This window comes from Equus caballus, chromosome 6, assembly GCF_041296265.1.
Source record: "Equus caballus isolate H_3958 breed thoroughbred chromosome 6, TB-T2T, whole genome shotgun sequence".
In the NCBI taxonomy this organism is placed as follows: domain Eukaryota; kingdom Metazoa; phylum Chordata; class Mammalia; order Perissodactyla; family Equidae; genus Equus; species Equus caballus.
In genome coordinates, this window is record NC_091689.1 from 43,750,250 (window position 1) to 43,772,512 (window position 22,263).

The 22,263-nt window shown below is 49.2% G+C and overlaps 3 protein-coding genes across 15 annotated transcripts in view; 2 read left to right on the forward strand and 1 right to left on the reverse strand.

The window, feature by feature from the left end:
* Window positions 1-420: 420 nt before the first annotated feature.
* On the reverse strand, window positions 421-12,180 carry FOXM1 (forkhead box M1). 8 transcript variants are annotated; one of them, XM_001493432.5, is made up of 9 exons: window positions 11,917-12,180; window positions 9,548-10,096; window positions 8,790-8,935; window positions 7,437-7,628; window positions 6,447-6,575; window positions 5,725-5,769; window positions 5,010-5,079; window positions 4,648-4,823; window positions 421-2,439 (listed from the first exon to the last, which is right to left on the reverse strand). In XM_001493432.5, the coding sequence occupies exons 2-9, from the start codon at window positions 10,047-10,049 to the stop codon at window positions 1,414-1,416; spliced, it is 2,286 nt and encodes a 761-aa protein (XP_001493482.1). In that variant the 5' UTR covers window positions 10,050-10,096; window positions 11,917-12,180; the 3' UTR covers window positions 421-1,413. The 8 variants fall into 8 exon arrangements, with proteins under 8 accessions (XP_001493482.1, XP_014596202.1, XP_014596201.1 ...); XM_014740716.3 differs by having other exon boundaries at window positions 5,010-5,082; window positions 11,917-12,175; XM_014740715.3 differs by having other exon boundaries at window positions 9,524-10,096; window positions 11,917-12,172.
* On the forward strand, window positions 12,178-18,841 carry RHNO1 (RAD9-HUS1-RAD1 interacting nuclear orphan 1). Its single transcript, XM_023642990.2, has 3 exons — window positions 12,178-12,264; window positions 16,202-16,453; window positions 17,511-18,841. The coding sequence occupies exons 2-3, from the start codon at window positions 16,286-16,288 to the stop codon at window positions 18,066-18,068; spliced, it is 726 nt and encodes a 241-aa protein (XP_023498758.1). The 5' UTR covers window positions 12,178-12,264; window positions 16,202-16,285; the 3' UTR covers window positions 18,069-18,841.
* A 185-nt stretch (window positions 18,842-19,026) lies between these two features.
* The window catches only part of TULP3 (TUB like protein 3), a 62,742-nt gene continuing 59,505 nt past the window's right edge, over window positions 19,027-22,263 (forward strand). For 2 of the 6 annotated variants that reach the window (XR_011439939.1, XR_011439940.1), the window contains exon 1: window positions 19,830-19,991. Coding sequence is in view for 1 of the 6 variants with exons in the window: in XM_005610846.4 (XP_005610903.1) it covers window positions 19,951-19,991 (41 nt within the window). In the remaining 5 variants the exon portion in view is untranslated. Of the gene's footprint in view, window positions 19,456-19,796; window positions 19,992-22,263 lie in introns of those variants that run through there. The other 4 variants (XM_070270865.1, XM_070270864.1, XM_070270866.1 and 1 more) reach the window with 4 other exon arrangements.

The following is a 22,263-nucleotide window of genomic DNA, read 5'->3' on the forward strand; positions in this document are numbered from 1 at the left end:
GAGGCAGGGGGAGCAAAGCAGCGTAGGCTGGCTTCCCGGCCTTGGGGTGGGCATGGAGGTGGTCATGAGGCCCCTGTAACTGGACTCATCCTTCCCCAAAGTTCAGGGGTGGTGGGGGAGGTCTACCCCTGTGTCGGCCTTCCCTTATTGGGGAGCTCTAAAAGGCCTAAGGTAACCAGCAGATGCAGAGGTCCCAAAAAGAGGTCAGCTGTGCAGAACCAGCATTGGAAAAACTGCCACTGTCTGTGTCAGAAAGGATGTGTGCCTCTGCAGGTGGGACCAAGCTAAAGCCCTTCGCACTCTCTTTCAAGTGCCCTGCCTTTCCCTCATTACCACCATCTTCATCATCACCCACTTTCTTTTCCAACCCCTCCTTATGCCTTAGGGACCAAACGGCAACACATGACAGACACCAGCATGTCCACCCTGGACTTTATTGAGTAGGTAGCTACAGTAGTGTTCTGGAGCTGACTCACACGCATGCAGTCAGCTGGGGCCTAGGTGGCTCTTTGCAAAGCTGAGGTGCAAGCTAAGGAAGCCAGGCAGATCAGGGCCCTTCCAGCCTCCTCAAGCCTCGGGCCAAGTTCTCATCAATGCTAGTCTCTCTGGCATGATTAGGGACGTTATCAGAGAAACATCTCATGGGCATACATCTGGGACCCACACTCTGCTTCAGATGCACCCGTTCCCCCACCCCAAATTCAACTCTTGACCCATTACAAGAGCCCTTTTCACCAGGATTTCTTCTTGCAGGAAAGCTGACTTGGAAACACGGGGAGGTGGGTAGGAGGGGTCCTAAGAGGGACCCTGGAAGCAGACCCACTTGTCTGGGTGCCTAGAGTAAAGAACTCTTGAGGCGGGTACCTTGGGCCTGGAAGAAACCATGCACTGCAGGTCCTCCCTTCTCTAGGAACTCAAAGCAAGGAACAGAAGCAAACTGAAACCCCTTGTCATCCTACCCACCTTCTGGCAGTCTCTAAATAATGATCTAAGGAAATAAGCTTACATTTATAATTAGAGGATAATTTGGAGAATATACACTATTTACAAGGGCCACCCTACAAGAAGCAGGGAAGGTGGGAGACTGCTAAGCACAGATGCAAGCAGTTTGGGGAGCTCCTAATCTCTTTTCACCCTTGTCTTTGCTGTTCCCACCCTTCAGTTCCTAGCAGGGAGCGTGAGGGGTCAGATTCTCTCGGGGAGCATAGGGTGGCAGAGATTGGTCACCAGGACCTCGCTGCTCGCAGAGTGCCCAGTGGCAGCTATGGCGTGGCATCTGCCTCGGCATAACCAGGCACAATGGGGCCAGTGGAGTGGACGGCCCCTGCCTGCTGTTCCCACTCAGAGGACTCGGACGGCCCAGCCACACGAGCACGAGTGGACAGCTTAAGCAGCGAGGGCAAGGTCACGTCTCTACCGCAGCTCGGGAATGAACTGAGCCCAGCTGACACCGTCAGGGCCCAGTGGGTCCTCCTCCAGGCCAGGGAAGCTGATGTCCAGCAGGATCTTACTGAGGCTGTCATTCATTGTATCTAGAACCAGGCCTTCTGTCAGAGAACGGTTGGCTGAAAGGCTGGCAACCTGTGGCTCAGGAGAGCCTGGCTTGGGGACTTCCATATGTGAGGGGGAGCAGCTGCAGAAGGGGTCAGAGGTGAGGTCAAAGGGCTCAGAATTGAGGAGCTCTCGGGGTGAGTCAAAGAGGGGGATACTTTTCAGTGGGGTGGTGCTGAGATCTGTCAGCCCCAGGGAGTCAGGCAGGGGGCCAAAGGCACTCTGGGGGGTCCGGACTGGGCTGAAATCTAGCCCCCGCACTTTGGCTGGGGGTGTGAGCCTCCAGGATTCGGGGGTCATGGGGAGGACAGACTTGCTCGGGGTGGAGGAGATGGGCAGCGTCTCCTTACTGGGTGTCTTAAAAGGTCCTCCCTCCTCCTGGGAGTAGCCCAGCTGAGAGGCAGGCTCGGAGGACTCTGCCGGGAGAGCAGACTCTGGGACTTGTCGGGAAGTCCCGGGGCCCTCGGAGAAGAGCAGCTCGGGCTCGTCCGGACAGGGAGGCAGTAGATGCTGTTTCCTTCGGGACCGGCTCATCTCCCTCCTCTCCCTTCGCTTAATCACCAGCATTTCAGAGACACACCGGGCTGGGGACTTGAGCCCACTGTAGGACTTCTTGGCCCTTGGGGTGGGAGAGTGGGACGAATCTTCCCAGGAGTGAGACAGTTCCTCTTTGACAGATGGGCACGGCGAGGGCCACTCTTCCAGGGGCGGGCTCTCTACTTTGATGGGTCTCCCTAAGTGCAGTGTTTCCTCCCCAGGCTGGATTTCTTCCTCCTTGATGGACTGAACCGGAAGCAGAGGAGACAGCCCTTCTCCCAGCAGGAGTCCCTCCTCTGTCACTGGTCCTGCGGTGGGCAGAGGGGCTGCCCCCTCGTCAGCCAGCAGCACCTGAAAGGGAAGCAGGGATGAGGTGAAAGGGAGCTCTCACGGCCTTGCGAGTGAACCCAGTCACAGGCGGGGCACAAGAGCATGACAAAGATAAGTGACATGCTGGTACTGATCCTCTTTTTTGTCTTTTTTAAGTCTTAAAAACTATTTAATATGAGAATATATGATGAAGATGGTAGTTCAATTCCAGGGGTAAAAGACAGAGAAAATAAAATTGTCTATTTTATACCATACACAAAGATGTAAACAGAAAAATTAAAACCATACGAATCCTGAAAGAGAATCTAGGAGACTACATGTACAATCTGAGGGTGGGGGTGACCTTCTTAACCAAGACTGGAAACCCAGAAGCTGTAAAAGAGAAGAGAGACATATTTGACTATATAAAAATTTAAAATCTCACTGTGGCAAGAGATACCATCAACGAAGTTAAGAAACAAACAACAGAAGTAAAAAAATATCTTTGGCGTAAAAGACAGAGGTTAATATTTTAATAACAAACTCACAAATTATTAACAAAACCTTATAGAAAGATGGGCAATGTCCATAAATAAGCATCTCATAAATTCCAAGTGACCAAACGTAATGAGAGGGTGCTCACTTATTGATAAGCAAAGAATGATAAAATGAAACAAGGAGAAATCATTTATATACAGTAGATGGGCAAATATTTAAAAGACTAATAATACCAATTCCCGGCAAAGATATAGGTCTTACCACATATTGCTGGTGGAAATGTGAATTATCACAGATTTTTTGGAAACCAATCTAGCAATATTTAGTAAGATTTAAAATACCTTTCCACTCAGCAATCTCATGTCTGGGACTCTATCTCATAGAAGCAAAAGCACTATTAAGAAAGATACTTGCAAAGATATTTATTGCAATGTTGTTCATAGGGCAAAAAAACTAGAAACAAAATGTGCCTATAAAAGTGGAATGGTTGGAAAATTTACGGCATAGCCACACCACAGAATATCATGTGGCTATTAAAAAACAATGACCGAGAGCTCTGCCAAGTGACTTGGAAGAACTTCCATGAGGCAGAAAAGTGTGTGTAATACGATGCCACTTTCCATGGTCTGTGCGTTGCATGTGTATATAAAACGGCTATGACTGTGTACATATGTATATTACACTAAGAGCGTGGATAAAATACGGAGAATGCATACTGAATTGTCAACATGGGTTATCATGGGGAGCAGGGGGGACTGGGTGAAGGTGAGGGGAAGGGAGGCAAAAAAGAAGAAAAGGGGGAAAAAAGACTGCATTAAAACAAAATAGTACACACGCTACAGTCACATCCACGCATTTATGTAAAATTATATATGTTGGTATGTACAATTTTATGTATATTTAAAAAATATTTTTTAAATAAAGAAAATAAAAGCAAACTCATGTCTTTCTAAACTCCAGAGCCCAGGTATTTCCATCTCACTGAGGGGGCCAGGGGGTCCTATCCTCTACTTTGTTACAGGTCAGCTGCTGCTCACAAACTCTTCTCTACAGGGTCAAGCCCATCACCATATGGTCTTAACTTACCCTCCACACCTTCCCCTCCAGGTAGACCACTGATGCTCACCCAGGGATGATTCCTCCCCCCCTCCCCCAGGAGACATTTGGCCACATCTGGAGACGTTTTCATTGTCACCATGGTGGCGTGCTCCTGGCGTTTGGCGGGGAGAGACGAGGGATGCTGCTAGATAGCCTTCAGTGCACAGGACAGCACCCCCCATGCCCCCCACCCCCCGAAGAGTTAGCCTGCCCTAAATGTCAATAGTTTGGAGGCTGAGAAACCCAAGTTAGCCTGGGCCAATCACTCTACTGTTATGGTACAAACTGGCATTTCCTGCCTCAGTGGTATCAGCATGAGAATGCTCTCTCCACACCTGTTTGCTTACCCAAACCTACTTCTTTCTAAAACCCACTTCCCTTGTGAACTCTTCTTTAACCAACCCAGCCCATCTACTGGAATCACCCTCATCCGAATTCTTACAAACTCATCAGGTATTTATGGGCCATCTGACACCACTTACGTTGTAATGCAAATTCCTTTTTAGCTCTTAAAATGCTCTTAAATTTTCCTATGTGTTTATGCCTTGTCTAGCCAACTAGATTTATAAACTTCTCAAGGAACACTTAGCAGAGTACTCTGCACGTTGTAGATCCAACACTTTTAATCCTCAGAGAAAAACAGAAGCCACTTACCTTGGGGGCAATGCGGACTCGCTTGCTATGGCGGGCAAGCTCTGAGCTCATGAGTGAAGCTGCCAGGGGCAATGGCACCTTTACCGAGGGCTGCAGCACCAGTGACTGGTTCACCGGGAACTGGATGGGCACCAGGTATGAGCTGACTCGTGGTAGCAGTGGCTTCATCTTCCGCCCTGGGAAGAAACGGGAGAGATGAGGAGCAGGGGTCCGGGGACACGCCCCTTCTCAATCCCAGGAGCTTTGCTCTCCTTCTCTGGGCTCAGATCCTTTTGAGCTGGGCCAGAATCCCGGAGTCTGACTCCCTAAAGCCATGCCCCCAGAACAAGGACGAGGCCTGAGGCCCGCTCTCCCATACTAACGTGCGCCCAGCGGGAGTTCAGTTTTGATGGTCACGTTCCGGCGGAGCTCAGGATTGGGTCGTTTCTGCTGCTGCTTGTGCAGGTGGGGAGAGAAAGAAACCTGGGTTAATAAGGCAGGGGAGGAGGCAGGAGAACCCACCAGCCGCTCTGGTACTGGGCACTGAGCTAACTGACAGCCCAGAAAGAAAAAGCCGGTTTGGGGTGTGGATGCAGGTGAGCACTGTCTCCAGAGCCTTGTTAGTGGGAAAAGGTGGCCAGCACTCAGACGTACGATGGCAGGACGGCCCTACCGCCTCATCCATGTGTCCTCACCACCCCCAGGGGATGCTAAAGCATGTGGCTCTATGAGTGGCAAAGAAAACCAGGTAGAAAAGTGAGAGGAGAGACTGCCGCCTGCGAGGCCTGTGCCATGCATTCGTGGTTGCTGTCTCGCAGCACCAAGCCCAGGGCGTGTCCCCGCCACGCCCTCCTCTGCTCAGGGCACCTTCACGATGCCCGTGGCGGGGGAGAAGTGGGTGTGAGCCCTGCTCCTGGGGAGGTGAGGTGCGGTCACAAACTGCTCACTCCCAGCAGCTCGGGCTGCCCCGTGTTTAGGGCTGGCAGAGGCCACAGGCTCCCTTCCCCTGCTTCCTGCCTTATCCCTGTCCACTAAAGCCATGCTGAGCAGTGAAAGGAAGACAAGGCCAAGCCCCGAGCCAGAGGGAAAGAACCTTACTGATTCCAAGTGCTCGGGCGATTGTGGAGACCCTGGGTCCAGTGGCTGGTGGCGGTCAGGCATTGTGGGAGAGAAATGAGATGAAGTTACCACCAGCGTGGTCAGTCTGACCAGAAATCTGACCTGGGAAAAATACCTATTCCTGACTGATGCTGAGGGTCGCCCTGGACAAATGTCCCTCCCAGGAGAGCGGCTGTGGCTACCAGCAGCCTGTGGGCACTCTGAAATCCCCAAACAATCATTCTGAACAGACGCTCTGGTGGCTCAGTTTCTGGTCTCCAGCCTAACACAGGGTTTTTTTAGAACAAGCTTTTCCAGACACTTTCTGCAAGAATCAGCTGAGACACTTCTTAAAAATACTTATTGCTGGGTCATCCCAGACCCACTGGATCAGAAGCCCCAAGAGAGGGCCTAGGGGGCTGTATTTCAACAAGCATCCCAGGCAATTCTTATCCACAAGGCAGTTAGGGAAGCACTGCCCCAGGAAGTCCTCTATTTGGACCAGAGCTGTGCTCTCCATGGCCTGGCATGGCCCGTCAGTGTGCCATTTGGAGTCTGTCAACTATACCTAATTCAGCGAGTTTTATGCAAATCACCTAGGCTGGCTGGCTTCTCTCTCTGCCCTGATCATGTAAGATCATCACAGGAGGATTTGTTTCCCTCTGAGATAGATATTATGACCTCCAGCTCCGGCCCTCTTGAGATGAGACCAGGACGCTCACCTTAAACACCTGGTCCAATGTCAAGTAGCGATTGGCACTGGGGTGAATGGTCCAAAAGGAGACCTTGCCATTGGCAGATGTCTCCCGAACAAACATGTCATGGAGAGAAAGGTTGTGGCGAATGGAATTCTGAAAGGAGAGAAAGACAACCGGTTGTCAGGTACTTTAGCTTCAGAAACATCACCTTTGGTGTTTCAACCTTGCCTATTGGCAACTTTCTCCCTGACACTCCACACTGCAGAGCCGGCCCCCGGAGCCACAAACCCATCTATCCAATGAGGATAAGGACGGGTGCCATTTCTCAGGTTGGTGATAAAGAAAAGACCTAGATAGCTGTCAGGGGCTAGGAAATTGGAGTGAGACTGTAAAGCAATAATCAATAGCAAGAGCGGTGGGTTAAGAAATCAAGAAACTAGGAAATTTAGTTGAGGTATGTGTGTGAAGTTAAGAGTTCTACTGTGGGGAAAACAAAACAGAAAAACCTTGGCTTGGAATTGAGTGTCTGTCAGAAGACCTAAGTGTGGCTCTGACATTGTAGTGTGAGCTACGATGACTCCCAGTATCTCAGTGTCCCCGGGAATAAAAGGAAGAGAGAATCCCTGCCTTCTAGAGATGATGTGTGACATTACAGGAGGTGAATCTTGGGTCATGAGGCTCACAGACAGCGTTTCTTTTTCATTAAGATTTTTTCATAAAGCTACTTAGTCACTCCAGCTGCTGTTCAATGTGGCACAAGTGGGCTTAGTGCTACGCTGAAGAATCTCCATAAACCTTGGGTAACGACGGATGAAGTGGTGGCAGCGCTCTTTCGGATGATTTTACCTGGATTCAGCAGGATTGAGTCACAATCCAAAAGATACCATTGTTATAGTTCTAGCATCCTTTGCATTTAACCGCTCCCTCAGAGCACCGCACATAGACCGCCGCAAGCCAGTGCAGACAAACTGGCGGGCCACAGCGACCTCGACTGCTTGTTAAAGAACATAGTACCTTCCAGCCTGGCTTGGCAATGTGCTTAAAATAAGGGAAGTGGTCCTCAATCCAAGTGTAGATGTCTTTCAAGGTCATGCGCTTCCTCTCGGTACTGTTGATGGCGAATTGTATCATGGCCATGTAAGAGTATGGCGGCCGCTCAGACATGGAGTCCTGCCAGGATGCTGATGCTCCCGGCGACTCCTCAACCTGAGGGTTAGGAGAAGCCAAAGGGAAAGAGACAAGGGAATGACATGGAAGAGTTCATGAGACTTCCCCTGGCCCCACCTTGAACAACATCCCCTAGAGAAACCTTTTATCCCATGGAATCATGCTAAAAACAAACTCATCGAGACCACTATGCCATAAAATAAAATTTAAGGATTAGGAAGGGTCTTAGAGATGATCTAGTCCAGTCCCTAGACAATGTGGAACCACTGCTCTATCATTCATTTTCTTGAAGATACTGCCCAATAATAAGCAGAAGTCCAGTCTTTGCAAACTGAAACCTCTCAGAAAACTTTGGGTATATATTATGATTCTTAAAGCACTGATTTTATACGAAAACCATACCCATTTTTCACACCTGGGTCTTAGTCTGATTCCTACTCCTGATGCACATGTGCATAAACCCAACTCCTTTCAACGTTTGTATGAGAGAACTATTTCCAAGAGTAAGACACAAATGTCTGCAAAGCACACGTCTGGCTAAGTCTTAGGCAAAGATCTGATCATTCACATTTAAAAAAATTGAGCTGTAACTTTATAAAGTGCACAAGTTTTAAGAACAGCTTGATTTTTACTTATGTACATGTCCATGTAACTCACTTTTAAAGGCTGTTGAATGAATGATTAAAAGGTATATACAGCAGAATCTAGGTGTGTGGCAACTGTGAAAAACAAGCCAGGCCACACGACTGGGTCAAATCAATTCTGATTGCTGGGAAAGTATTTAAAATTCACATCTAACTCACTTTATTTGATATTAATATATCTTCTAATAAAACTATCCTGTTAAAAATGCTGTATTCCTTTCATACTGTGGAATGCCTCTTTAAAGTTCAAGTTGCTTTCCAAACTAAGACTTCTTCACGTTTTCCTGAATACCTACTAAGTACCTACCTATGGCAGAGTACTAAAGTCAGTGCTGACAGAATACAGAGAGCAAGAGGAATCTGCCCTCAAGGAAATTTCACAGATGTGGGGAGAAAGATCCCAGACAGGAAGGTAGCTCAAAAGTTACACAGAATTAGTGCATAAGTGCTAACACCAGAACCTAGAAATTCTGCTCCACAGGCCACTTAGTCCATTCCCTGTCTTAGAAATTCCCTGCACCAGAGGATGTCCCTAGTGCGTCACAGAAGAGCTCACCTTAATCTGACTTTGCTCCAAGTGGCAATTCTCCTTCTCCTCTTGCTTGATGCTGCAGGAGCCCAGCCCATCAGAACTCATCTTCCCAAGCCACTGGATGTTGGTCAAGCTGCTGTCGAGAGTGCAGCCTGCTGCCTCACCGCCAGCTAGAGGGGAAACAATCCAAGATGCCACTTAGCTGCCTGATCTGATGCCCAACAGGCCCATCAATATTGGTGGTTAGGGGTCACCTCTCCAAGACCCCCACCCTTAGGGACAAGGAACACATGCAGAATCGGTTGCAGCCCTCAGGTATTCTCCCCCATTATGAAATTCAGGAAAAATTCAGGAGCATAGATCAAGTTGCCTTTCAATCTGAGCCAGACTGAGCCTTAGAGAGCAGTCAAGGCAACCTCACAGAAGAGTTATCATCTGCACAAAGAAATTCGCTTTTCCGCCTCATGCTTCAGTTTTCTGCTTTATCAAGATGGAGAAAGATTCTTACTTCCTTATTTGGTCAATGGGAAGGATAAACAGAAACAATAAACAAATCCTTTTCCAATATAAACAAGGCAAAAGATACGCTAAATTATAACTGCAACACTTTTGACAGTGCCCAAAGGATTTGGGTCAGGGTTTCAGGATGAAGAAAGACAAGACTTTCCCCTGGTCCGGGCTAGACACCTGTCTGTTGTAAGTATCAACATTACGGACAGCAGTCCTTGCCACCAGAGAGGAAAGCCTGGGGTCCTCACCCCTTTGACCTCCAGACCACATACCACCGCTGTCCCATCTCTGCCCAGGAAGCGCTCCAGTTGGTCTAGGAGGATTGATATCCCTAGCTGCAGGCTTTGGTCCCAGGGTCTCAGTGATCACTTTTGTCCTTTTGGGATCATTGCTGGTTTGGGCTTGAGGCTGGGGTCCTGGAGGGTGAGTAGGGGCTCCCCCACAGCTGATGAGGATGAATTTATTCGGCCCACTGCTGCCACTCTCTTTTCCTTTGGCGGTCAATGCTGTGATGATGCTCTGGATATCGGCATTATTGGGGATGGCCACCACTTGGGTGTTGGGCATGGTAGGGTGATTAATAATCTTGATCCCAGCTGGAAACTTGCAAGAGTTGGGCTCTGCCACCTCCTTGGAGGCCTGCGCTTGACCAGGCTCTTGTTGGGCAGGGGGCTTCCTGGGCTCCTCTTCTGATGTTTCACCTGGGGCATTTTGCACAGGAAGGGGCGGCCTCCGTCTTTTGAGAATCAGTGGCCGACGGGGGCTGGTTCTCATTATGAATCTGTGCTTTCACTCTCCATTGAGAACCACAAACATGGACTCTGGGAAGTACAAGGAGGAGCAGAATGTCAGAGATTTGTTAGGCTGAGAAGGAGGTTCTGTTAGAGAGAGACGCGTTCCTCTACCTAGGACCAGAAGCACGAGCCCACCGGCCCCCTGAGACACCTCAGACAATAAGGAGATGAGTTCTACTGACAAAAGAAAGCTAAAATTGAAGCAAACAGAAGCAATTCAAAGGGGGAAAGCGGGATTGGGTTGAATGTAGGTCAACACAGCCAAAGGTCTTCTGGACTCTTAAGAATGTTTGGCTACAGAAACAAGTGGGACAGTTATAAAAATGTGGGAATCTCTATTCCCGCCTCCCGCCTGCTATAACACAGATCACTTGCCGTGACTGGCTAGCAATCTGGAACAGGAGGACGTTTGGCAATTAGGAGTCCTGACAAGACTCTGATCCCATAATCCATTCTAGAACAGAGCCCTCATATTTTTATATCATCTTAGTTTACAAATAAGAGTCAGTGTGAGTAGAATCACAGGAGAAAGGCAGATTGTCCTACTGCACTGTTGCCCCATCGCTGAAGAAATCATCTCTCAGTTCACAAGATCTCAGATAAAAGGGAAACCGCTCTATTCAAGGCCCAAGTAAAGTCGTGCAGGTTGTGCACTGCGTAGTGCTAAGCAGCGCCATTCAGTTCACGTTTCGCTATTATCCTGGCATTGATTCAAAAAAGTACATTTTTCTTTCACAATCTGCAAAATATTTATATAGTGACATTTTAGTACTTACATGTGCTTATTCATAATTTAACTTTCTAAGCACGTTAGTTACTGTATTACTTAATTTCTCTTCCAGAACCAAGACCATAATCCCTATCTCCTGACTAATGAATGTGCTATCACCAGTATGCTAAGGTGGTATTGTAATGTTAAGGAAAAGTTTTAGCTGTAAAAAAAATTGTGCTTTGTTGATTTTAATAGATACATGGAATACTCAACCATTATGTAAAATTGTGTAATGCCATTTAGAGGTACTTTGACAGAGGAATGGGCTGTCTCTTTTTTAGGACATCTGCTATCTCCCTAAAAGTGACTGTCACACTCATATGACACTTGCCGTCTGCTCAGAGTTCACAGGCCCTCCCCACCCTGCCTCCTCCCTTTCCTTTATATCTAGGTTTCCTCTACCTTCAAATCTCAGTTTTACTTCCACCTCCTATCTCTTCAGGCCTCCCTCCCTCCCCCCATCAGTCAGTAGATACTATTATTCCCTCCCCACCCTCAAAAGATATCTTCCTGGTCCAAGGCTTAATTTTCCTCTCCACTCTCTGACCAGCCTCTTTCCTATCATTGCGAACACTTTATCTAGCCCAGGAGACTTCCAGAGTGACTCCTCTGACCCCATCCCCATCCCGATCAGGGGAACTTCAGCGGGTTCTCAAGAACCAGGAAAAGAGCTCTGTAAAAGGGTGGAGTGGAGGTAGTGTTGCAGAGTGGTGAGAGCACCTGGGAGCAGGGGAGTGTGTGGGCAGGTTTGTCTTTGATTTAATGCAGAATGAGCTCAATCTTCATCCCAGCCACAGTCTGCCACGCTGGCCCTCCCAAGACAGCGGGCACGGTGCAGAGGTCAAACTTCCAGGGAAGGCCAGCCAAGGGGTGCTTTGGGAAAGAAGTGAGGATAAGGCTAGGAGGCTGGATGTAGAAAAAATTTGCACCCCCGCTCAGACCTCCTTCCCGTGCGGTCCCAGACCTCCACTCCTGCTTGCGCCCTGGTGCTAGACCCCCTGACCTCGGCGCCTGAGACCTTGCTTCCTGCCTCTGCCAAGGCCCGGCCTGGACTCCACGCCTCCGGCCCGCTCACCTCCCGACTGCAGCCGCCGCTGGGCTATGGCTCCTAGGGCGGGTCCGGGCTCCTCCAAGCTGGGGCCGAGCCGGGTCCCCGGGCAGGACTCGCGCCTGGCCCGCCGGGTCCCCAGCGGTGCGGGAGGGGTGGGGAACCCCGGGGGATCCCGGGAGGGGAGGGGGTGCGGGCCGGGGGCCGGGGGTGGGGTCGGCACCGGAGCTTTCAGTTTGTTCCGCTGTTTGAAATTGGCGCCGGCGGAGCGTTGCGGTCACGTGACGGCGCGCCGCCAATCGGCGCCGGCCCCTGTCTCCGCGTTCGGGGCTCGAACGCGGCGCGGCCGGGAGGAGCGGCGCGGCGCACAGGCGGGTAAGGCTGGGCGGCTGCCGGCTCGAGGGGCGACGCGGTCGGGGCCCGGGCCGGCGGGGCGGCGGGGGCGGCTGGGGATGCGGGGCCGGCCCTCGGCCTGCTCCCTCCTGCGCCCCCAGTCGCCTCCGGGTGACCCCGGCGACACTGCTCTCCGCCCCCCTCGGCATCTCCCCACCTCCCTCGAGTCCACCCTGGGCGGCTTCCTCATTGGAGAGATTGTTCTCCGTTTCCCCCCGACTGCGGTCGTCTGGTCCCCCGACTGGACGGAGAGTTCTTTGAGGACAGCTTGTAATCTTGCTCGAGTTCCCTCCATCTTAAACAATTACACCACTCCCTACGCCCCACCTCCGCTCCGAGTCTTCACCTACTGATCTGTCTCCTCGCCGCAGCCAGTCTGTTATATAAGGCAGCACTGTATTCATTCACTTACCCAGCAGATTTTGTCTAGCACCTACTGTGTGCCAGGCCCCGCTAGGACGCGGTGGCGAGGAGAGCCTTTGTCCTGAGCTTGCCTGATGGGAGGAGAGGAGCACAGACGTTTCAAAGAATCAAATAAGCAAATAGAGAACTACAGTTGTGAAGTGATAAGTTAGAGGTCAGTGATGACTTTGATAGGTCGGGAAAGACTTTTCTGATGAACTAAAGCTTGGTCTGAGATCGGACGCCTTTATGCAAAGAAGGGAGGGAAACCCTCAAAGCGGAGGGAATAATGTGTGCAAACGCTGTGTGGCAGGAGGAAGCGTGTTGTGGACAAAGGCTGAAGGATAGCTGAGGGGTTTGAGCTAAGAGACCTCAACGGAGTGTGGTGTGAGACGAAGCTGGAGCCAGAGGAAGCAGGACCTTAGCCATAACTGAGGGGTTCTGTCCTTATCCAAAAATCAAACATTTTCCGTAGTAGTGAGTCAAGATCAGATTTGCATTTTTAAAAGGTCCCTCTGCAGGGGGTGCCAGAGTGGATTAGGGTAGACCAGTTAGGTTACTGCAATTCTCCTGGCCAGAATTGTTGGAACTTGAAGAGTGGCAGGGAAGGAGGGTGGGGAGAGGTAGAGAGAGAGGGGAGAAAGGGGCATTATTGAAGACGTTCAAGAGGGAGTATTGACAGGGCTTGGTGTTGGGTTGGAGAGGGGAAGGCCAATGTCAAGCTTTCTGGCTGCATAGCTGGACGAATGATGATACCATTCAAGGGCCCTGGAAGATGATCACTTTAGTGGAGGGGGTGCAGGGGAAATGTTCATGAAGTCAGTTTTAAACGTATTGAATTTGAGGTGCACTTGAGACATCTAGCTGTTGTCAAGTAGGCAGTGGGATATATGGGTCCTGGGTATGGAGAATTTTAAGCTGAATATATAAATACTTACGTCGTCTGCTTCTAGGTGGCTATTGAGATGTGAGCAGATGATTGCCTAAGAAAGGTATACAGAGTGAGGACGGCTCCAAAGCACAGCGAGAGGAGAGCACCTTAGACAGCAAAAGGGACTGACGTCTAGTTACAGCAGAGAGAAAGAGGGTGGGTGCAGGGCTGTGTGGGTTTGTATGTTTGATTTCTGGAAAACGAGAGAATTTCCTTTGATGTCTCCTTTATTCTTTGTGAAGTGAGAAGTAAGGTCATTTATCGAGAAGGGGAGTTTTAAGAAGTTTTTTTTAAGAAAGTGGAAAAGTTTTAAGATAATCTGTGGAAACCGAGTTGATCGAGGAAACATGGTCAGATTGCTGAACAACGTGTGTCCTTTGAGGCTGGTTAATTTCAACATTCTCACTGTAGCCGTTGCTGCCGCTGTCATCTCTCCAGGGACTCCTACAGCAGCCCTCTAACTGGGCTCCCTGCTTCCTTTCTCCATCCACCTCTCCCCAACCCACCTTTTCTCATAAAGCACCTAGACTTACCTTTTGAAAGTATAAATCAGATTATGTCACTTCCTTGTCCAGAACCTTTCAGTGGCTTCCTATCACGCTAAGAATAATTAAGTCGAGAGTCCTTAACCTTACCTGTAAAGCCCTGTGTCATTTGAGCTGGTTCTCATCTCCCACCACTCTCCGGCTCAGCCATGCTGATCTTACTGTTTCTTGAACGAGTCAGATGTCTTCCCACCTTGTGGTCTTTGCACTGACTATTCTCCTCGCCTGGAATATTCTTCACTCACATCTTTCTATTGTTTGCTTGTTCTCCTTTCTTCATTCAGGTCTTTGCTCAAGTATCACTTTTTCACATGGGCTTCCCTGACAACTCTGTCTGAAACAGCACCCAGCTCAATGCCTTATCCTGTTTGATTTTTCTCTGTTCCTTTTATCACTTTCCAACTAGGATGTAAGCGCCATGAAAACAAGGATTTAATTTTGTTCTCTGGTGGATATTTCCAGCACCTGGAACAGTACCTAGCACACAGTAGGCACTCAATAAATATTTGTTGAATGAATAAATGAACAAACAGATGTATTTATTACCTGTGTTCTCCCTAAAAATGTTAGTTCCCCAAGGGTGGAGAGTTTGTTCTTCTTTTTTTCTTTACTTGTATCTCCACTGCTTAGTAACCTCAGTCAGAGTATGTTACTTTTTTGTTGTTGACTGAATGAATGAATTATGAATGTATAGTGGAACCAATCTGCCCTGTTGTGTGACTTTCCAGGATGCTCAGCTGCACCTCCCGTTTACCTCCCTGCGAATTGCTTTCAGACCTCTGTCCCACCATTCCCTTGTCAAAGCTCTTACTAAAGTTGATCTGGTTACTAGATTCAATGGCCACTTTTTCAGACTTTTTATTACTTTGTGGGTCCTATTGACCCTGCCTCTGTCTCCAGCCTCCCATCTCCCCTGACAACCTGGGTTCAGGCTCCATCATTCTCACTTAGGTAACACAGCAACCTCCTGAAACTGGTCTCCCTACTTCCAGGGTACGTGGTCTCTCCTTTCACACTGTCGCCAGGATGATCTGTCTAAAAGACAAACACAAACAAAAGACCAATTATGACATTTATGAGACAGTTGAAAATTTGAACCCTTCTGGATATTTAATAATATTAAGATATATGTATGTATGTATATTAGTTGTGTTAATGGGAATGACATAATAACTAGGAATATAATATTTTATTCAAAACAGTACAGGGGTGGGGAAGTGGATAGGGGTCTGGATGGTTCAGGATTGGCCATGGGTTGATGGTGGTCGGAGCTAGGTGGTGGCTACATGGGGCTGACTGTAGTATTCACTCTGCTTTGGTGTGTGTTCAAAATTATCCAGGGTAAAAAGTTAAAAAAAATCCAAGTGTGATCATACCCTTCTGCTTGAAAGTCTTCAATGACCACCTGGGCTAACGCCCAAACCATATAGCCTGTGGTTTTCTGACCCGACCCTGACTCCCCGTCGAGCCTCAATTCTTGCCATTCATCTTCCGTACGCCGTGTCCAGCTATATGGAGTCCGTGATTTCCTGAATCCACAGTGCTCCTTTGTGCGTCTGCCTTTGTACGTGCTGCTCCTCGGTGCCCGCCCTGCCTTTGGCTTTCCCTAGCCCTCACACCCGGGTCAGGTATCACCCTCTCTGGAAAGCCTCCCCTGGGAGGAGTGGAAGCATTCTTCCCATTGTTCTAATTGTCTGTCTCCCTCTGCTAGACTCTCAGCTCTTTGAATGCAGGGACAGTCTGACCTTTGTGTTTCTGCAAGTGGTTGGCACTCAATAAACGATCATAGAATAAATGGTTATTCATCTTTAAATTCCCACCGCCCAGCATGGTGCTGAACACTTGCACAATAAATGCCCACTGAGCAAATGTCATTGAATGTGAACCACATGTTTTTACTTGATGGTGTGTACAGGAAGCTGTGCACCCACAGTCACAAGGTAGGGGTGGTAGCTGAGAGTAGAACTGGCTGGCAGGGGATGAGGAAAAGCTGGGGAATCATCAGAATTACTTTCTCCCACCGTTTGTTTCTTCTCTGCAGGCATGGGTTGGAATTGGAGCCACTCCCTTGACCTGACTACAACCAGCACGATGTGGTTACTAACTGCTCTTTATTCACCACTTGATGCCTCCCAGAAGAAAACGCCGCCAAAGTTGCCAGAAAGCCCAGCTGCTATTCCACCACCAACCACTGGAGGGCCCCAAACACCACTATGGATCTCCCCAGCTTCCAATCACGCACACTAGACAGGTGCCCAGCAAGCCCATTGACCACAACGCCATCACTTCCTGGGTAGGCCATGGATTCTTACTTTGACTTCTACTCTGTTAGGCTTCTCACAATGCTGACCCTTCTGCCCCTCGAGCCAGGGCCTCCAAAGAATAAGAAGATTCATGGGGGCAGGGACAGGGAGGTAAGGTACTCTTTGATCCATCATCAGCCATCTTCTCCGGCGTATCTTCTTTTCTTAGTTCAGACTGAGGCATGGTGTGGTTGGGATCGGAGTCTTTCCCCCCATTCCTGAGAGAGAGATCACTATAAGAGTTTCACTACCCAGGAGCTGGCAGAACGAGTGCAAATGAGGCTGTTCCCTGAGCTTCATGTGAGAGGCGGTTGGCGCAGTGCTCTGCATAGTGTGTAATGGACTGAGCTTGAAGAACAGCCACAGGAATGGCATATGTCATGTTTGGACAGTTTAAAAGCCCTGGGGAGAGAATATGGCTGCTGTATGTCAGGGAAGTAGGACAGCAAAAGGGCCAGAAAAAAGCAGAAACTCTGAGTAGAGTCCTTCATAAACTAACTTGTTCGGGATGGCTTGGAAGAACCGTGATACTCGCTTCACGATCATAGAAGAAACTTAAATGTTAGAATCCTCGGGATGAGAGGAGAAACGAACATTTCTTGAGAACTCATCATGTGCCAGGCCCTATGCTAGTTGCTTTCCAAACGTGGTCTTGCTCAGTATTCTTGCATTCGGCCATTCATTCTTTGCTGGGGGCCTTCCCTGGGGCCAGGCGCTCTGCTGGGTGCTGGGGATCGGTGGGGAGTAGGACTGCTGATCTCTGCCGTCAGTTTAAAGATACTTAAACAAGTTGCAGCCGTCTGGTGTGATAAAGTGAAGAGGCATTGTCCCCTTCCTTACACATGAGGAAAGTGAAAGCCAGACAGATTGAATGACTGGCCCAAAGCTCATATCTCTTTCCATCAATATCCCATTAGACAGATGTTTTTGTTTTGTGTCCATTACCATAGTGGGCCCCCATTTAGGATTCTGGCCATTGGAGTAATTGCCTTCCTCAGGTTTGTACTTGGTTGTTGGCTCCCCTCACCTTTTTTTTTTGGTCTTTAGGTATCACCTCAGTTTGATGCAACAGCAGAAAGCTGGTTCCCAGCCAAGCGGAAACGTCATCACCGAGACCAGGCAAGACATTCAAGTCGAAAATCAACCACCTCCAAGTTTCCACATCTAACATTTGAGAGTCCACAGTCTTCTTCCAGTTCAGCCGCACTTGGGATCCCCTTAACCAGAGAGTGCCCCAATCAATCAGGAAAGGACCCTTCCGGAAGACCCTTAGTTCCAATGCTCAGTCCCCAGAGCTGGGGGGAGCTGTCAGCACATGAACTTCAAAACTTGCCGTTTGTGTTCATTCCACCTGATATCCTGACCCCAGAGTCATCTTCTGTGAAGGAGCGGCCCATTGACCCAGATCAGGGAGGAAACAGCCTTCCAGGCTGTTCCCCTCACCCTAGGACCCCCATGAGCCCGGAGCCTGGGCCTGTTCTGGTGCAAGACACCCCTGAGGAGAAGTACGGGATAAAGGTCACATGGAGGAGACGGCGGCACCTGTTCACTTACCTCAGGGAGAGAGGGAAGCTGAGCAAAAGCCAGTTCCTTGTGCAAAACTAACTGGATTTCTCAAATAACAGTAATCTCAAGGAATTGATTGCTGGTTTTCAGAGTTGCTAAAGTCACTTTTCTGGCTCACAAGACAGCACATCAATAGAATAAAATGGAAATAATACCAATAACGTCAATACATAAAGATATTTTAACTAGAGGCCTGGAGTCATAGGGAATTAAATTCCCAGATTTGCTTTTTTATATATCATAAACAGTTTTTAGTCATAAACCGTTCACTTCATGTTTTTCTTGTATTAACTGTTTAAAATTTTAAAATATCTTGTGGGAACTGTTTAAAATGTATGTAAGTAAGTGGTTGCAGAAAGCTTTTAGAGAACCCTACTTCTGACTGCCCCTCCACAGGCCTTTCTTAATCGTTTCCTTTAACCACTCCTTGTTAATCCTTTAGTCACCTCATTCAAACTAATTCATGCCACATTTCTGAGGACTAACTCTGTGTCAGGCTCAGTGGCAGCTTCCTCTATGACCTGATGGATGGAAAAAATCAAAACAAATTCTGTGACTTTGTGTAGCTGCGCCGCGGCCTCTGCAACCTGGCTCATCTGCTGAGAGGCCAAGAGGAGGAGGGGGCGGCAGGCCTGTGGCAGTGAATACGGTGGCTCAGGGGCGCTGGAGGGTCAGAGGTATGTTACTTCGGTTTGCTGTGTTCTTTTATTTCCAACAGAAGAAATCTCTAAATATTAAATAGGGTGGGAAAATGATTTCTTGTAATAACTGTTTGGAATGTACGTAAATAAATGTGGAAACGTTTCAGAGAATACTCCTTCTTGTAATTAATGCAGCACTGCCGGTCAACAGCATGTTTCTATTGTCCTTTCCCCAATACCAATAGCATCTCATTCAACTCCATTCATTCAGCTTTAAGAACCCACTGTGTCAGGTCCAGCCGACCTCGACAGACCTCGACAAGCGGGGGGAGGGGGGGGGGAATTCTGTTTATTTTACAGACGGGAATTTGAAGCACAGATAATGACCCGTGCTCGGGCTTACACAGTGGGTGGGGCTGACCCAGCGGGGCCGGGCTCTGCTCTCCTCGCTTGTGCCAAGTTCTATGCCTCTTAGGAATTCAAAACCAACGTGGAAACAACTTTGACCTCGGGATGCTGTAGCCTGAAGTCGGTGTGCGGTAACTCGGGATGTTTTGTGGGGACCGTAAAGCTTTGTGTAAGTCGGTGGTGAGGAAGGAAGTGATGGCTGGCGACAAGATTTACGTAGCGGATCTCAAGGTGGGACGTGGATGTTTGCCGACAGTCCATAGGCTGTAGAGAGAGGGAATGGAAAAGATTGTCAGGAGAGTCCGTAGAGAAGGTCTGGAATGCTCTAAAAGCTTGGGCTGGAGTGGAGGAGTTTTGTTCCGTTGAGTCAAGGCCAGGTAACAATAGGAAAGATGCATTCAACTGGGAGTGGCCGCTGGAGAGGGGACAAGCGGGGCTCCCAGCAAGGCCCTGGTGTCAGGGAAGGGACGGGTTTGCGAGGCAGCCGGCAGAGCTGCGACAGTCCCGACGTTGCAGCGCTCCGGGTGGGCTCCGGGTACAGGCGGCAGAGGCGCGGGGACGGGCGGCTGGTCGGACGGACCGGCCGCCCCGCTGCGGAGACGCTCCCGGCCTCGGGCCGCTCCCGGCGCCGCGCCCCGCGCCAGCCCCGCTCCGCGCGGGCACCTCCCACCGCCGCGCCTCCGCCCTTAGCAACCCCCCCGCGGCGCCGGGCGGCCGGAGCCAATGGGAGGGGGCGGCGGCACGTGGGCCAATGGGCGGCGGCGACAGTGCGGGGTGCGTTGCCAGGGGCGGGGCCGGCTGCCGTCCAGGCTTGCCACCCTAGCGGCGGCGTCGCGGGCCGGGCGGTGGCTGCCTCCGCCGCAGCGGCGGGGATGGAGGCGTCGCGCTGCCGGCTGGGATCCCGCGGGGACAGGTCAGAGAGGGGTGGCGGCTGGTCTCGTCTCGAGCGGGGCGCAGGCACGGAGACCGCGGCGGTCCCTCGGGAGCTCTGGAGCCAGAGGGCGGTGGGCTCGCTCGGGGAGCGTCCCGTGGCGGAGGACCCCCGTGCAGGGGAGCGGCGGCTGTGCGGCCTGCGCCGGGTGGGCGCTTCGTGCTCGGACCCCTGCTTGGGAAACTCGTGGAGCTTTCGAGGGCTCGTCCTGCGCTCGGTGGCCCTCGCTCGCTCGACATGCGCTACCCTGCCCCTCGCGCTGCCGAGCAGTGTCATCACGGAGGTGGACCAAGTCTTTCCCGGGGGTTGGAGCGGAAGGTTGTGGGTGGCGTTTAATAATTTGCTCTGATGCCGTTGCGTTGGCAGGCAGTGCTGAGTTCTGCGGCAGAGTCCGACGGCTGAAAATGCAAAGCTAGTCTTTTGCTGTCTGCTTCATAGTAATTCTCTCTCATTCAGGATTGTCTGTCGTATTTGCAGCGTACCATGCCCCTTGTTGGTGCTCCTCTTTCTCCGCCCTGCCCCTTTTCTCCTGCCTCCGCCGGAGGGAGAGCCTGGGAAATAAAACGATCCGAAATCTCAGCCTGTCAATTTCTCGTTAGCTAGTGAATGAAAAGTTAATGGGGAGCGGTGTGAAATCATTGGCTTAAAACTTTGGCTTTGTTTGAGGATGTAAATCATACACGCTAACTGTATTCCCTACTTTTTATTCCATTACCATAGCAAATAAACATTTAGCGTGTAAAGACTTAGTCTGATATTTAGACCAGTCGATATTTAAACAATTCTAAACCATTTAAAAGCAGTGTCACGAAGGAGGCGTCGGGGTAGAGAACACCCATTTTTCTCTTTCATTCGGTTTCGACATAAGAGCTGCGCTCTGTGAAATTTGTTGGCTGCTCTTTTTATTTTTCAAGTCGAGAGAAAAATATTCTAGGTTTACAAGTATAAATATGGAAGTGGTAGGAGGAGATAAAGTTAAAATTCAGCATCTTCGTTGAATTCAGATGGTGTTTGTTCGGTTGTGGTCACTCAATAAATCTTAATTGAATGAATTTCAGGGAGTAAATTTCTTGGGTACAAGGCGTTTGATATGACTCATGATTTTGGAAAAAAGAAATGGAATTGACTTTGAAATTGAGACCAAAAGGCAACATGGTTTTTAATTTATCGGACCTGAAGTTTAAAGGGATAATTTAAAAGTTTCTCTGCTTTTTTTCTTCCCAAAGAAACGAGCTCTTTAATTTTAAAATTGACATCCAAGGGGAATGTTTGAGTCACCAAGTGTTTCTCCTGCTGCAGGTGATAATAGTGCAGCTTCTGGCACTGCTGAACTCATTTGTTGCTGAGAGAGAGAGGAATAGCTCTTGCTTTTCTGGCTTTAATGGTTTTGATGAAATACATTGGTAGAGTTTTTGGTATTAATACCTTTCAATGTGAAAGATAACATCTGACTTCTAAGTTTCTTGTGAACTTCTTTTCTTCTTTTAGTTATGTGATCTTTCACCATGAGGCAGATTTATTTTCAATGAAGTACAGTGGTCACCCCTTATCCGTGGTTTCCTTTTCTCTGGTTTCAGTTAACCGTGGTGGGAAAATATTAAGTGGAAAATTCCAGAAATAAACAACTCATAAGTTTTAAATTGCATGCCATTCTGAGTGCTGAAACCTGGAGGAGTCCAGCTCTGTCCCACCCAGGACGTGAATCATCCCTTTGTCCAGGCATCCACTGTGTATACCTGCGGGCCTGTTAGCCCGTTAGTCAGGGAAAAGTAGTGTCTATAGGGTTTGGTACTGTCTGCAGTTTCAGGCATCCACTGGGGGTTTTGGAAGGTATCCCCCGTGGATAAGGGGGGACTACTATAGAAATTATTAACAAATAAACTCCAAATATTTGTCCTATATCTGAAATATTTAGTGGAAATTGGAGAAGGAATTTGAAAGAACGCTCTCAGGACCTTTGTTGTGGCTAGGCGTTTTGTATTAGAGGTTCCCTGGAGATGACAGTGGTTTGCTAGGACTAGAACTTGGGCTCCCCCTGGCCTTTTGTTCCTGATAGAAAATTGAAGGTGTGGTGAGAGAGACCTCTCTCAGTGTGGTGTAACCTTGTGACTCAGAGTTGACTAAGAAAGTCCTAGTCTGTGGTTTATCCATATGCCATGATTTCTCTTTAGAAATATGAACAGCAGTGGCTGAAAGTTATGTCTTGACCAGGCTTGTTATCATCTCTTGTGTTCTCTTTTTTAAATGTTTCATC